This window comes from Sminthopsis crassicaudata, chromosome 3, assembly GCF_048593235.1.
Source record: "Sminthopsis crassicaudata isolate SCR6 chromosome 3, ASM4859323v1, whole genome shotgun sequence".
In the NCBI taxonomy this organism is placed as follows: domain Eukaryota; kingdom Metazoa; phylum Chordata; class Mammalia; order Dasyuromorphia; family Dasyuridae; genus Sminthopsis; species Sminthopsis crassicaudata.
In genome coordinates, this window is record NC_133619.1 from 513,008,709 (window position 1) to 513,025,480 (window position 16,772).

The 16,772-nt window shown below is 41.3% G+C and overlaps 1 protein-coding gene across 11 annotated transcripts in view; it reads right to left on the reverse strand.

Moving 5' to 3' along the window:
• Window positions 1-4,968: 4,968 nt before the first annotated feature.
• The window catches only part of ARRB1 (arrestin beta 1), a 119,228-nt gene continuing 107,424 nt past the window's right edge, over window positions 4,969-16,772 (reverse strand). For 6 of the 11 annotated variants that reach the window (XM_074304088.1, XM_074304084.1, XM_074304079.1 and 3 more), the window contains one exon: window positions 4,969-14,573. In XM_074304088.1, coding sequence (XP_074160189.1) covers window positions 14,465-14,573 — 109 coding nt within the window. In that variant the 3' untranslated portion in view covers window positions 4,969-14,464. Of the gene's footprint in view, window positions 14,574-15,358; window positions 15,987-16,772 lie in introns of those variants that run through there. The other 5 variants (XM_074304089.1, XM_074304087.1, XM_074304086.1 and 2 more) reach the window with 1 other exon arrangement.

The following is a 16,772-nucleotide window of genomic DNA, read 5'->3' on the forward strand; positions in this document are numbered from 1 at the left end:
TATTCATTTATTTATTGACCCTGGGACATCCTCTCTCACCCAGGCTGGAAATGCAGCAAGCAGTCATGGTCTGTTTCCTTTATTGATGGGCTCAGGATTTTTAACCTGCTGGGTTTTTCTGTTCTGAGCAGGCTCCTCCCTCCTCAGGTAGCCGGAGATCACAGGGACTTCCCATCTCAGAACTCTCAAGCTTAAAGGAGCCCCCAGATTCAGCCACCCCAATAGTAGGGATCCCAGGTGGGATCCACCAGCCCAGCGATTACATGCACTTTAACACAGAGACATATATGAACACAACAGATTCATTCTATAGGACTGGCCCATTCTCAGAGAATCCCAGGATATGCAGATATACTGGGCCCTATCTCTAGACTTTAAAGTGGTGTGAGATTTGCCCTGAGATTCCCAGGCTCAATCCCCATCCCACTTCCAGCCCCAAAAGCCTAGCTGTGCATCCAAACGAAAGGTGGCAGGAGGACGCCTGGTGGCCACTCTAGGTGACTGCAGAGACTCTCTCCTGGCTTGGAATGGAACTCCACGTGGATTCAGTTCCAGTGTTACTGAAAGCTGAGTCTCCTAGTCGGGCTCCCCTGGCCACTGAACGGCCCACCCCTCTATGGCAATGAATGATGAGGTAGGAGAAGGGTGAAATAACAAAAACTTGGAAAGAGAGTAACAGGGAAGGAACTAAAGGTGTCCCAAACTGGAATTGGCTAAATGAGAAAGCAGTGAGTTTTCCATAGGGAAGGAAGTGAACACGTTTGGCATAAATTGGATGACTACTTTCCAGTAATATCGTGGAGGGGATTCCATTCAGGTAAAGGTGAAGTGACCTCTGAAATCCATTCTAGCTCTGAGATGTTGAATCTGTCCCTCACCTAATAGCAAAGGACTTTCAGATCCTTTCCTGAGAGCTTCCTAGATAAAGACAAGGAGGGCAAAAAAAAAGACCATTTGAGCCCTGAGGGCAGGGAAAGGGAATGAACACCATCGATGGGGGGAATTAATGAATGGAATTTATTATATGCATATTATGCACTGTTCTAATCAAAAAGCATGTTTATAGTATCTACTATACTCTAGGCATTGTGCTAAATACATTTTATTGGAATGAAATAATATCTCTTGAGGGCAATTCTTGCCCTCAAAGAGCCTACATTCTCTAATGGGGGGGGGGGTCAACACAAAAGAAAGACACTGAGAAGATAATCTCTTCTAACTTTATAAACTTGTCAAAGGTGGTGTGGGGGTATTTAATGAAATGGGTGTCTTTACTTATAACGTGCGGAAATAAGCTTTGGACTGTAATATAAAGAAGGAAGGGGGAACAACTGGGCCTCTTACAGAAGTTGAGAATCAGAAGGGCAAGGGAAAGGGCAATGTGTTGCTCTATTTTTTTTAAACCAGGCATTTTGAGTTGGCATGGACCTTGGAGGATAACTTGTCCAACTTTTACCTGAATAACTCAGCCAACAACTTCTTGAAGACCTTTATTAGCAGAGAATAATAACTCCTGAGACAATCTATCACTCTCAGTGAGGAAGTTTTTCCTTACATTGAGCCTAAATCTGCCTCTCTTTTCTCATTTTACTCCCGATCTGCCCTTTGGGTTCAAGAAATGTAATCATGAGTAGGACTGAACTGCATGACCAAGATGTGTGACTTAAGGGGAATCAGATGGAAGCATTCAAAGAGACCTTTCAGCTGATTGACCAAGCAGGGGATGGAAAGTTCTTATACAGCCAGGGTAGGGATTTGATACCAGCCCTGGGCCAGAACTTTACCAAAGCTGAGGTGCTCAAGGTCTTAAAAAATCCCGAGAGTGATGAGATGAATGTGAAGGTGCTGAACTTTGATCATTTTCTGCCAATGCTGCAGAACTGTAGCAAAGAATAATATTTTTTACATCTTTGTCAATCTAACAGGTAAAAAGTTGAACCTTGCAAATTTTTAGTTTATCTAATTACTAATATTTTGAAGCATTTTATATGGATTTTGTGGCTTGGATTTAGCTTTTAAGAATTATCTAAAATTTTGACTATTTGTCCACTGGAGAATAGTTATAATTATGACACATTTGAATCAGTTTCACATGTATCTTGGATATCAAACCTTTAACAGAAAACTTGCCACACAGATGTTTTTTCCTAGATAACTATTTCCCTTCTGATTTTAACTTCATTGATTTTATCTTTGCAGCAAAATGTTTCAATTTTATGCAATCAGAATTGTGCATTTCATCTTCTATGATTTTCTCTATCCCTTATCTAGTTATGAATTCTTCCCTGTCCAGAGCTCCAAGAGTTATTTTCTCCCTTGCTCCTCTAAATTTTTCATGATGTAAGCTTTTGTAGCTGAGTCATGTGTTCATGTGAAGACTATTACAGTACAGAGAAGCTGACTTAAAGCTAATTTCTGCCAGTGTTTTCCAATTTTCCCAGAAGTTTCTTATTTTAATTAACTATTCTTACCAGTTATGTACTAAACTAGGGTGTTTTCTGCTACTGAAGGGTTGTAAGTGTCACCCACAATCTCTAAAGTTTGGCACCTTGGGGCCCACCCACCAGCCCCTTAGTTATGAAGTAATGGCCATATGACCTTTCAGATTAGAAAGAGTGTTAGAGATCACCTTGTCTAAACCACTTATTTCACAAATGGGGAAGTTTACATTAAAGAATCCTAGGTTCCTGACTCCAAGTTTTATGATCTTTCTACAACACTACCTGGCCTGTAGATTTCCTTTTCATTTGGTAACTCATTATCTGGGTGACTTTCTAGGATTTAGTTTTCCCATAGTCAAAAAGGGGAAGGAGGGTTATACTAGATCAACTTCAAGGTCTTTTCCACTGTAGAGATTCTATAACTAGGGTTCTTAAAATCCCATAATTATAAATTCTTACTACATACTATATAAGAAATGAGTAAGAAATTTTTTACTCAGCTGAGACTGGACAGTGGTGTAGTTCTATGTCCACTGGTCTAGCCTGCAGGGACTTGGTCTTAGTTGTATTTGCTCTAAGTACCTAGGATAGCTCCTTTTACCGGCAGGCACTTTAATGTTTGTTGTTCGAAGCATCTGTTTTTTTTTTTTTTTTTTTTTTTTCAGATGTTTTGGATGGAATTAAAGGTGTTGTTATGCCTGAAGAGGGAAAAAATGAGGATGAAGACAATGAAAGGAAGATGTGGAAGATGGCATTGGGAGCAGTGATAGAATATTAGAACTAAGAACAATACCTCAGTGCTAAGAAAGACTTAGAACTTAGAATGGGATCAGAACTGGAAAGAGCTTTAAAGCACAGAATTTCAGAGTTAGAAAGGGAATGTTAGGGCAGGGGGAGGTTTTAGAATAGAATATCTGAACTGGGATGTCTTTTTTTTTATTATCCTTTTTCTGAGGTGAGGGTTAAATGACTTGCCCAGGGTCACACAGCTAGGAAGTGTCTGAGATCAAATTTGAACTCGGGTCCTCCTTTATTCACGGCTGATGCTCTATCCACTGCGCCACCTAGCTGTCCCCTGGGATAAATCTTAAAGTACAGACTATCAGAACTGGAAAGGGTCTTAAAACACAATGTCAAAATTGGGAAGGATCTTAAGGATCATTTAATCCATTCTCATTTTATAAATGAGAAAACTAAAAACCTATTGAAGTGGCAAAAGGATTAAGTTTTTAAAGATCATGGGGGATGGGAGGGAGGAGAGACACAACATGAACTCCAGGCAAATCATAAAGGGAACAGCTTACTTCACTGCATAAATGGGCCCTCTTTTGTTTCTAATTCAATGAAATGCCAAGGGTTTGGCCAAGGCAGAAATGGGAAAGACAGTCATTGTTCTTTAGGAACTCACAATACAAAGTAAAGTACAGAGATGGGGGACAGGAGAAGAAATGGATCACTTGTGGCTAGAAAAATTCCTGGAGGAGCTGGTCATTGCCTCAAGTTAGGGGTGGGGGATCTTTTACAAGGAATTAGAGCCATTAGAAAAGATTGGGAAATCAGGAAGAGTCCAGTGTGCCACAAGTTCATGTAATTTCACTGAAGCCGGGGTTATGTGAGGGGAGCAGAGGGAATGAAACAGAATTCCAGATAGGAGTCTGGTCTTTCTTCTATAAGTAACGAGTCATAGAGAGTGTTTAAGTGCAGGTTTGGTTGCGGAGTGAATACTAGTCTTGTTTAACTTACTGGAATTTTAGATTCCCCCAACACTTGCCACATGTCCCTCTTTAATGGTTTTATTCCATGTGTCCCTTCTTGATCAGCCAGAACCATTAAACTATCTGGCATGACCATCCTTTGAAAGAAAATGGAATTAAGAGCTCAGACCTCTGCATCAGGTCCTAGTTGGTCACTATTAATAGATCTGAAGGGAAAAGACCTAGCTGAACTAAGGAACTAGATAGGGAAGATGAGTTGGAAGGATAGGGAATTTCAACCAGGCCAGATTCCAGGAAAGCACAACAGGTACAGCCTAAGGGTTACATGTAAGAGAAGTTATTATTTCTTTTATATTAATTATCAATTATTGAATTAGAACTAGGGTTTTTCTCCTTTTTATTTCCTCATTCAGAAATCAGTTCCATGGGTCATTTGAAGCATATGCCTGATGACAAGGGGGGGAAACTCAGATCAGATTATTTTAATTAAGGTGAATTGATGGATTTTAGCCAATTGTATTTCACTCAGATCTGGGTAAAAGTGGATTCACCATTTTGTCTAGATTATCTTAAATGGGATGATATGGGTATAGATAATAAGACTCTTCAACCAAGACTGAATGATCAGTCACCACCACCTCCATTAGAATAAGTTCATTTCTTGTTATAATGTTCATTTTTTCATTACCTGTTCATTAATCAGAGTTGATTTCCACCTTCATTTTTGCCCCGGTCATCCACATTCTGCCAACAGGAAGAATTAATGCGACCAATCCCTCCATTCCCCCAAAGCAAAAATTTAACAGTCTCGATTTGTGCAGATTGTTTTGTTGTTTAATAAACTATAATAATTTATGTGACAGACACAGAAACAGTAAAACAAAGAATCTGAGCAGGCAGGGCCCATGATGGGTGCAAAGAGATCCTTTTTCAAGGCCCTGAAGATGACCATGGTCCTCAGGGGGTTATCTCTCTTCCCTCCTGTTTCTTTCTTCCATCTCTCGATCTCTTTACATGTATATACAGAGAATCTCTGGAACACTGATCTTCAAACACCAATCTCAAAAGTAGAAGCAAAGGATGGAGGAAGTCTGGGGTAAATAGAGAGCCACAGTTCATTGTGGAAGAGGGAGCAGGATGTGAAGGGCAGGGTGGTGGCCAGCCAGAGCCCTGCACCTGATGTGGCTTCCCAACTGAATATTACTCCCAATATGATTCATCTTCCAGACACTGCCCCCAATCCAAAAAGGAAAAAAAAAGCTCTTATTCATGCTTGACTTTTTAACTGATCTTTACAATAGCCTTTTGAAGGACTCTAAGTGGATAGAGAGTATTATCATTGTCAATATGGCCCAGAGAGGTAAAGGGCTGAGCCCAAGGTCACCTGTGAGCCAATGATGAGATGAAACTGGGAGCCAGGGTTCCCGATTCCCTATATGGAGCCCTTTCCATGGTATCACAAATCCCTTCCATCTAGGCCCAAGAAACTGCATAGCAGTGCTGCATTATTATAACAGTTTATGCTGGCTAGTTTCTTCCTTGTTTACCAGGGCCAGAGATTTCAACCAGTGCAGAAGCAAGGCTCTGGGGCCACTTCAGGAGGATGCTTCAGTCAGGCAACTCGGGCTAGAGTGATCTCCAAATCAGCCTCAAGCAGATCTTGAATGGTAAGGCCATTGGACTTTAGGTTTTGAACTGAAAGAGATCTCAGAGACCACTCTGAATCCAATCCCCCCCTTTTGCAGAGGAAGAAACTGAAGTCCATAAAAGGAAAGGGTTTTTCTCAAACCTTGCATATGGCTAAGTACCAGAGCCAGGATTTAGACCCACGCTGATTCCAAATTCACTACTCCTTCAGCCACAATTCATGTCCAAATCGAATCTTTGCTATTAAAGGAGTGGGGATGGAAACAGGTAAGGAAATCTTCTGTAAGGCAGTTATTCTGCTAAATGAAGATTCAATTTCTCTTGTGTGTAAATCTGGCATTTCATATATCCAATCTTGATTAAATTAATATCTACCTGTTTCTTCCTCCCTCAGACCATGAGTTTTTTGAAGATGGGAACATCACATATTTCTCATGAGACTACCTAACAGTAAGGACATCGTCTCCCCTATAGTTTAGTTAAGTCAGAAATTACTGAGAATGGCAGTAAACCTTCCTCAGCCCAGAGATTCTATAAGGACAGAGTTCAGTTACCCCTTTGGACAGCAATCAGATTTTTTTTTTGTCCAGAGAAATCTCCTGGACAGGGATTATTCACAATTCTGTCCCTGCAACCTAGCAGTGGGACCTCGTACATAATATGTTTCTTGGTTGTTAAATTGAGTTTTATGTTTCCCTAGTATTTTCTCTACCTTCAAAAGGGTACAAATGGGTACTAAGAGGAAAGATCTCCATCTTTTAGGTCAGATAAGTGTCATCTCCGAGGCCCAAGTCAGTCAGGAAGACTCAGCAGGAATGGTCAATTCAAGCCAAGAGCTTTCTCCCACTCCCTGCTTTGTTCCACACAATTCAAGACTTGCCAGGAGTTTCAGAGACCCAAGGAAAGCTGAGCTAAGCTTTACACCTAAGACAAATAACCTAAACTTCTGGTCAGGCTGGCCACAATCACCCAACAGAGATGTGTGCATGATTTTGTATGTATCTGTGCATGCGGCTTCATCTCATTTTGTAAGTATGGTGCATGAAAACACATTACAAATAGACCGATCTATGTTCCAAGATTACATGTGAACACGTGAGACTATGCATTTGGTTGCATTTGTGTGAACCACACAATTGGTATGTGATTGTAACCAGCTGGGATATACGTTCCGGTTAAGGACCATGTATGTTCATGCATGTATCTCTAAAGCCAATGACTAAGTCCTTCTTAAGCTCCGAGCCTTAAAGATGGAAAAGACTTTAGGGATCATCTAGTCCAACCCCTTCTTTTTTTGCTTTTGCTGAGGCAATTTGGGTTAAGTGACTTGCCCAGGGTCACCAACCCCTTCTTTTGGAGATAAGGAAACCAGCACAAAGAGGCTGTCCTTTGCCCAAGGTCACACAGGCATTAAGGGACTACATTGTTGAGTGCCATGTGCCTGCCCATCCTTGAGCATGACACAGAGGTGCAAAGACCTCTAAAGAACAACAGTCCCTGTCTTCCAACAAGCAAACCAGGAAATGAGAAAACTTTGCCTTGGATTTGGTTCCCCCTGGAAGGTCCAAAGCTAGAAAAGCCTCTTGGATTTGGGTTTAGAGAGACATAAATCATGAGTTATATTAACTGGTCTTTGAAGTGGAATGCAGAAAATGTCCCTCCAGCAGGGCCTCCTTCTAGTATCTATGAGCAGAGTCCCAATGTGGGTATCTTACAAAGTGTCAGGAAGATAGGGTCCTGTGGGAGCAGGAAAGCAGCTACTGCTACCAGTAGTCTGAGGAGAACATCACTTTTCATTCTAAGTTTGCTTTCAGCCAGCAGCCATGGTTTCAGCATTGCTTTGAAAGAAGGAAAAAAAAGAGGAAAGTTCTCTAGATGCTAGGGAGTCACGTAGGGGAGTTTTTGCCACATTCCCTTATTTTAACATGTCTTGTGCTGGGCTAGATAATGAGCTGCCTGAGGTTCTGTCCCTAGGGAATGTCAAAGAGCTGAATAATCTTGCTTCCTCTGTCTCCCTGTGTTATATGGGGGAAGTCTTGTATTCTAAGTCATATTGTGAAGTGCCTGGGGTTTTGAGCAAAAGAATGCCAAGGAATCTTAAGTCTGTCAAACCATCAGTGAGAACTGCATCCAGGACAACACCGGTAGACCAGTCTCCCAGCGAGGCTATGTCAGAGATCATGGATAATGGAAGCAGAGAACGTCTTTGGGTAGTGAAATAAACCATCCACTAGGTGGGATGTATAAAGCAACGGACAGTTGTTTATCTGAGTAAATTTAACAGAACACACACAAATATCAAAGCAGAATTATTGGAGGCATATTTCAGGACTCAAATCCAAATCTCTTCCTTTTAGAGGTGCTGGCAATTTTCAGTACCAAACTCCCTGATAGGAACAAAGCAGACTAGGAATACCAACATGACTTCTCTCTAGGGAAATGGGTAAACTTTCCATTGAGCTTCCCATTGTTCAGGAACACAAGATCTCATCCTTCTTGGCCATCAGCCTCTGCTATCCTGCCATTTAATAGCATGTTTCTTTGAAGTCCCAATTCTCCTCTAGGATAGGGGCCAGGATAAGAGAACAGAAAATAAAGCATGTCAAGATTCAGCTCAAATCCTACCTTCTGCAGATCTTCTCTTGTCCCTCTTGCCCCTAGTACCTTTCCTCTGAGATTACATTTCATTCACTGATTCACTGTGTTGTGCATGTATATAAAATCTTGTATGTACATGATTGTTTGCCTGTTGCCTCTTTTATATCCTTATCATTTATCACTGTGCCTGGCACATAGAAAGCACTTAATGATTGTTTGGTTGAATGGCTAGGAGACTTGTTGGTGCTGGAACTAATGAAAGACTGGAGGAAGCGGCTCATGCTCAAAGTAGATTGGAAATCAGTGGGAGAAAATAGGGCTTTTGGCAAAATCCTTCTTTCTCAACTGCTTCCGACAAATGGCAGAGACTGAAACCTTAAAAAGCTGTATTGTCTTTCTAATGATTTTACAATATAATATGCACAGTGGGAATAGAGTCTGCAAGGTGTCAGAGGTAATGTAAATTAGGCAGGATCAGCAAGTGAGATAGATACCCCTAGAAGAACACTGGGGGGCCATAGTATTCCATCTTATCATTCTCTCTGATATTTTCAAGTCCAAATTCCAGATGGGCCTCTGAGAGCAATTGATTACTGCCAATACAAACCACCTCTAGAACTACACATTAGCAGACAATAACAAAACTGAGTCTTATCCAGGACAGAATGAACAGTATCACAAAAGAACAAAAATAATTCCACAAAAGGATTAGAAAAAATTGGAAATGTTTAGAAGACTGAAGGAACACATGATGGTTGTCTTCAAGGATTTGAAGAGCTGTCATGGAGAAAAAGGATTTATTTGTCCTACTTTGACTTCGAAGATAGAATTAGGAGCAATAGGAGAAATCAGAGGGAGGAATATTTTTCCCATATAAGAGAAAAGCACCTAACAATTAGAATTGTCCAACAATGGAGTGGATTACTGTACAAGTAGTGAGATGGTCTAGTGGCTAGAACACTGAATCTGGAATCAGGAAGAACTTAGTTTGAATCCTGTCGTAGATAATTACTAGCTGATTGTAGACAAGTCACATCAATACTTAACTATAAAATGGGGATAATAGCACCTGCCTCACAGGGTTATTGTGAGCATCAACCAAGAGGTAAAACTCTTTGCAAACATGAATTAGGTAAATGTTAGCTATTGTTATTGAGTTACTCATCACTTGTGTTCTTCAAAATGATGAAAATTTGTCAGGAATGATGTTGATGGGATCTCAATAGGAATTTGACCAGAGGGCCCTTCAGATCCTTTTCAATCCTATCACTGTATATTTAGAAGCACTAGATTAACTCTTTCATGGCCTGTTTTTCTTCTATGAGGGTAAATCAAGTTGTGTTCATTTGATCTCTTAATGAATCTGACTCAGATGGATGAATGGTGTGGTCCAAGAGACAGAATGCTAAACCATGAGTAGGCCTTAGTTTCACGTCTTCTTAGATTTATTCTGTGACTAGGCCCAAAGTTTACCTCCTAAAACACAGGTTGGCAAAACCCTGCCTCCCTCTTTGTACATATGGAGGTAAAACAGGTCTAGTCATAGAGAAACATGTACCAGATTAAAACAATGAGAGGTGGTGATCAATGGATATAGTTATTCCCTCACATGGTGATAGGCTGGAAGCCAGATATCTTAGATCATGGAGGGCAACCTCATTTTAGAGAGTTATCTGCCTCCAAATCTGATGTTTTCTTAGGAGAATTGCCTCAAGAGAAATGCCTCTAACTGATCTCTATGCTTTCAGTCTTCTGATTCCATGCTCCAAAGCTGCCAAAAATCTAAGACATCACAGTCTTCAGCAGCCTTCTATTGTTCCTAAATAAAAATGAAAACTTCTCATCCTGGTATTTAAATTCTTTCAGTCATGCTCCAACCTACCTTTTTATGATTTCATGTAGACATCCTCCACATTTTGTTTCAACCAAGCTAAAGTCATAAGTTTTTAATATATAGGATCTCTCATTGCCATGTCTTTGCTCAAATGTATTCTACCAGCGGTAGAATACATAGCTGCCTTCAAAGTTCAGGTATCTGAAGTAGCCTTTTATTTATTCATGTGCAAGCTACATTTTCCTAGTAGAACCTAAGCTTCTTGAGGGCAGGGATGGTCTCAGCTTTTTCTTTGCATTTCCACAACCTGGTACAAGTTCTTACAAATAAAGTACTTAATAAGTACTCACTCATTCCCTTCTGCACAAAATGCAAATGACACTAGCTTATTCATGAGCTGCAGTGACTCTGGCACAATGATAGTGTGGTCCTTGTAGGCTGCTGGAAAAGTGAAGTAGGCCAAATGTCTATGGGGATCAGAACCATGTTTTCATGGATAACATCTCAGGCCTTATCAATGAACCAAAAGAAAAATCAATATGCTGAATATTCTGCAAAGAAGGGGTTTCAAGGCAAGAATCAAGACTTGACTGTTGTTCCTCAATGCAATGGTCTCTTCAGCCATCTAAAACAAAAGATCTCCCTCCTGGTATGTTTATTCTGCCTTCTCTGGTCTTGGAAGTTAAGGATACACAGTAGGATGACTGCCACACTGTCATCTTCAACAGTAAAAAATCAGTTGTTTACTAAGATCTATTTAGTTTCACATCCTAAAACTTAACTCATCTTCACAGGACTCAAGGATTGGAAAGGGAATGAAGAGCATGTCAAACACTAGCTAAGGACTCTGTTGATTATTTAACTTGGAGGAAAATATTTAAGATGGGGAATGACAGCTTTCTTCACTTTATTGGAAGGGCTATTGTGTAAAAGACATTGGTTCTGCTGGAACTCGGAGAGAAATCCAATTCTATGGGTAAAAGCCATACAGAGGCAAATTTCAGTTTGATAGGATTATTACTTCCTAACAATGAGAGCTGTCCAAAAGTGAAATGTATTTTTGGTGTTAGATTCCCATTTACTAGAGGCCTTCAAGTAGAAGTTAGCTGAGCAGCTTCTGCAAAACAGGGGAGAGAGTAAAAGATTCTTGCAGAGGTACAGGCCCGGGTAGTTGACATTTAATTACTTTCCAAATCTGATAGAATGTAAGCTTCTTGAGGGCAGTTTAATTTTCTTATTAAAAAAAACTATCTCCAGCACCCAGAATTGTGCCTAATGCATAATAACATGATAAATGTTGAGAGTCAGGAACTCTGAGAACTATTACTGTTTCTTATAATTTGAAGCTGGGGAAGAGATTTGGAAGCTGCCAGTGGACATCTAGTTTGTCTGCCCTTGCTTCCTCTGCTCAGTTCTTAGGCTGTAAACATGATGCCAATTTCCTGAAGAGGTCTAGAGTAGATAGCCAAGGATTTTCCTAAGGGTATGTTGGCACATGAAAATGTCAGGACTGGCAGGAACAAGGCAAGACCTCCAGGTTCTTTGCCATTCTGGCTGCTTCTGGAGGAATCTGTCTGGTGAATAGGTTGCTCCTTACTCTCTACTGAGGATGTCACAGGTGGGAGCAGAAGGGAATCAGAGTGGGGGAAACTCTTTGTCCCTTAACCTTGCTAACATTGATAATGAGGTGAAAAAACATGTCTACTATGTCACATGATGTACTGGTCCAGGAATCCAAAATACTTAGAAACAGAACTTTCTGTGGCAATCAATGCCTACTGCTAAGATCAGGGGTCTTATATTCCAATTCACTCCTTATATCAATCAACATGATGAGAGATAACTGGGTGACATAATTTAGGTACCAAAATTTATGGATGCTGACAATACCATTCAAGGTTGCATTTTTTATCCCTATCCCACTCCCTGGCAATTATATCCCTGGTGAGCTCTTATCCCTACTTTTTCCCCAATTCTTTTTTCCAGGTTATTGCTCCAAATATGGGATCCATTCCTTGTCCTGCATATTCAAACCCTTATGGGTTCAAATCTGAGCTCTTCTGTTTCCAGATTCAGGGCCATTTCCACCAGACGGTAACAGCCCATCCATATCAGATGACCTTATCATGAAGGTTGTGGGGGAAGAGTCTCAAACTGGGTGAGAGGTTGAACTAAATGATTCTTCCATTGGGAAGGACTCCATATATTGGAGTCAAAGGTTTTTCTCTACAATGTCTAGATCAACTGAGAGAAATCCCATCCTCTGCTTAAATGCTCCCTCTGTGGCTCTTCATACTTTCCAAGATCCAAGAGCACAAAAGATGGAGGATCTGCCAAGCTTGAATCTATAGGTATAGATGATTCCACAATAATCTGTTTCCTTCCTAATGAAATAACTTTCCTTTCAGAGAAGAAACCCAGAATAATACAACCAGTTTCTGACAAGATGATGACCTTAGGGAATCTCAAATAAGTTTTTGGTCTGGACCCAAGGGAGTCAAAGAGTAAGATTTTGGAAGGCAGATCCCTGTCCAGAATACTGTGGATTAGGAATCAGAGGTCCCGGTTTTGGATCCTGGTTCTATTTTATTACTTTGTGTGACTTTGGGCAAGCCACTTAACCACCTAGGCCCCCATTGCCCAATCTGTAAAATGAAGGGGCTCATTTAGACTACATGATCTTTGAGGTTGTTTTTACTCCCTCTGCATTTCCACATCTCTTTTTTCCATTTCTGAAGAGGTAAACTACTAGCTTTTCTTCTGAGAACCAGCTATGTTCTCTTCATTTGTGTGTCCCCACAAATGTCTGCCACAGCAGGAATCACAGACAGAGATTTCCCAGAACTTACCATATACCTGGACTTTCCTCAGCCCCCATGTATCGCCTGAGGGAATTCAGTAACTAGCACACCAAATGGAAGAATGTAAGTTCTACTCCCTTTCCCCAACTAGAATATAAGTTGTTTTTTTTTTAAAGGCAAGGGATGCTTCCCTTTATCTTTGTATCCTTTGTACACAGTAGCCATTTAATAATGCTTATTGAATTTAATTGCATTGCATTGCATTGCTGAATGGAATATTAAAACTCTGCCAATTCTAGGGTGTACAAACAGCTCACTCAGGAAAGAAGGGTCTCTCTGGGAAGTCTTCCCCAGAGACACTGAACATTTTGTTACCAAAGACTCAGGAGCAAAAGATGGCTCCTCTCCTCACCTCCATCAGAGGGTCTTTTTTTTCTTCAGGACCATGGACAATGCCCATTCTAATAGAAAAATTTTGCATCCAGCTCTCCCTTTCTTCCTCTGTCTCTAATACATAGAAGATACATATCATTTAAGAGACTAAGTTCTGACAATATTAAAATGCTTGTGCTAATTCTTGTGACCTGTATTCAATTTGATAACTGCTGGTAAGAACATCAATTTGACTGCTTTTGAACTGTTATAACACCATTACTGCCCAAAATACCAAAATATTGTGATGGAAAAAGAGAGAATTATTAGTAAGGGAGTGAAAGGACAAATTCCAACTGCTGGTTCTTTCCCACCCTCCCCACTGCTTGGCTCCCCACTTGTTACCGCAATCTCTCAGTCTCAAGGGAGTTCAGTCTATGAGCTGTTCTGAGCATGCTGCTGACTAGAACTATGGACAGCCCTCTCACCTGCCTCACCCCACCTTCCCACTACCGACAGGTGTGCCTAGGACCATCCCCTGCTCTCATCCCCAAACACACACATGTGGCAATCCTTTCCCCTGTCCCTTGCCAGACTCCATTTCATATACTCCATTGGATAGATTCCACCCAGTGTGTGCAGAAGAGATACAATACAAAGATTGTGGATTGGGAAGCTCCTAGAGACTGGCCATATGGAGAGGACTCAAGGCTGGCCGTCTAGAGGGAATAAAGGTAAGGGGTAAACAGAGGGCTTGGGATGGAATAAGGTAGGAAGAGTAGTAAGTCATCCGTTCATTCCCCAGGGTAGAAATAAGGGATCCACTGGGGAGGCTCAAGGATATGGTGACAAGTGGGTCAAAGCCAGATGGTGAGGATCCCTGATGATACCTACATAAGTCCTTTGGAGTCCCCTGGTAGAAGTAGAAAAACAGAAGGGGAAAGAAATACCAGAAAAAGAGGGAGGAGAAGGAAAAGAAGAAATGATAACAAGCAGCCTAATTCACAACAGTTAACCAGGAACCACCCGAGAAGAAGAGCCAAGAGGAGTCCAGTCTTATGTGTTGTTCAAGTGTGGCGAGTTTGGGACTTCCTCCTCTTCTTGGTCGTCCTTCATACCTTTCAGTCTCTGTCGAGCAAAGTCCTCAAAGACAATGTCGTCATCACTGACAGAAGAGAGAAGGGGAAAGAAGCCGTCAGTAGGAGAAGGAACATCCACACAGGGACAGAAGCGAGGGCCATTAAGGAAACAAGACATGAAATAGGCTCCCCAGCCAACCCGGCCTAAGCCAGCACACCTACAGCTCCAGGTTAGCTCCAGGTGGGTCAGACACAGACATTGCTTTCTCTAAGGAAAGCCAGGGAGGAGCTGGTGTCAAGGGAATTGGCATTCTGGGTCAATTCACAACCAGTTGCACATTGTTATGGAAAAAAAAGACAGAAGGAAAGAATCACAAAATCTTTGAGGTAGAAGGGACCCCAGAGGGCAAGTAATTCATATCCCACCTGAAATGACAATGTGTATTCCATGGGCTATAGCATGCATTGTAACTAGGAAGCATTTCACATGAAAAAGTTCTGGGGCTTTTCATAGACCATAAATTCCACAATGTAACCTGCCAGCCAAAAAGCTCCTTGTGAGCTTAGGCTTCATTAAGAGAGGTGCAGAGTCCAGAAATGGTAGTTCTGCTGCCCTCTGCCCTCGACAGATTCCTTTGAGGGATTGTGTTTGGTGCAGGGCATAGTATTTTAAGGATAATAGTGGCCAGCTGGAGCACATCCAGGAGAAGGGGACTATCCAGAGGATAAGAAGGGGCTGGATGCCTTGCCACATGTGGTTGAATTGAAGGGTACAGTTACAGCGATTTTGGGAATAAAAGGCCACAGATCCAGAAAAGGGATTAGACTCATTCTGTTTGGCCCTAGTGGACAAAACATAGCACAATGGGTGGAAGTTAAAGAGAAGTAGGTTTTATTGCAACATAAGGGGGAAACCTCCTCATAATAAAAGCTGTCAAGGGATAGACCCAAATATCTCATCAGTATGATCATCTTCCTCTCACCATGTGCTCTTCATCTATCCTAGAAGTTCAACCACTGACCAGTGAATTTTTCATCATTGCAGGTCTTCAGGTGAAGGTGAGACAGGAACATTAGCAGAGAGATTTCTCCTTGGATATGATTTGGATTACAGATACTGTGAAGTGCCTTATACCCCTTGAGATTCTGTGACTCCTGGGAAACAAGGGGCTGATTCTTGAGAGCCAGGGAAAAATGTAAAAACCCCAAACCATCCCAAAGCATGGCCTAAAAGGCACCAATACCAGCAAGAACCAAGCAGGACAGAGCAGGCAAGGCGCAGGGCTTCAGGGGTGGGAGCAGATGTCTCCTTGCAGCTTTCCTAGCTCAGGGACACCCCGTGGGGATGAAAGATGGAGTAGCAGGATAGGATGACATAAGGAGAGTTTGCATGCTAAGCGTTTCAAGCAGCCAAGTTTGTTCCTGGACATGCCAGGCCAGGCAGGATTCCTTGCTGATGAGTTAGGTCAAGCATTTCCCAAACCGTGTCCACTGGAACCCTGGGGTTTTGAAACAAGAAAATTTCAATCCTGAGATATATTCTCCCCGCCTTAAAATATGAAGTTTGAAACTACGGACTAAAAACACAAAACAGCCATCTGAAAATATGCGCTCAAATTTCCCCTGCCCTGATTCTCCCGCTCACCGTTTATAGGTTCCATCAACATATACAATATTGGTCTAAAGGTAGGCTGCATTTTCCCTTGACCTGACCTGTTAATACCTTAACAGGTATTATTCTTCACTGTTTATCTAGAACTTTTTTTATTTATTCATTTCCCCCTGGAACTTCATGTAAAAGTCACTATGGCAAAGAGCCCAAAGAGCTGATCTCAGAGTAAGAGAACACTAGGCTTAAGCATGCTTCTGCTGAGGGTTAAGTAACCAAAGTTCAGCAAGTCACTTAACTTTTCAGTGTCCCAAGATAACTCTTTAGGAATATATTATGGGATGACTTCTCCACTTAGAATAAAAGCTCCCTGAGGTAAGAATTTGTATTTTTCAGGGGCATATATTTGTATCCCCAAGCTATATCACAATGGCCGACACAAAAGGTACCTAATGAAGGCTTTATCTAGCATTGATGGAGAGAGCTTTGATACTAGACATTCACCTCTGCATGAAATCATTGACCAAAACCTCCTCCACTCCCCCACCCTACATTAAATTGCCATTCAATTTAATTTAATAAGCACTTATTAAAAACACTTACTATGTAAACTTAATATGAGGAAAGCACTTTGTAAAGTAAAGCACTGTGTAAATGAAAGTCATTATTTTAGGAG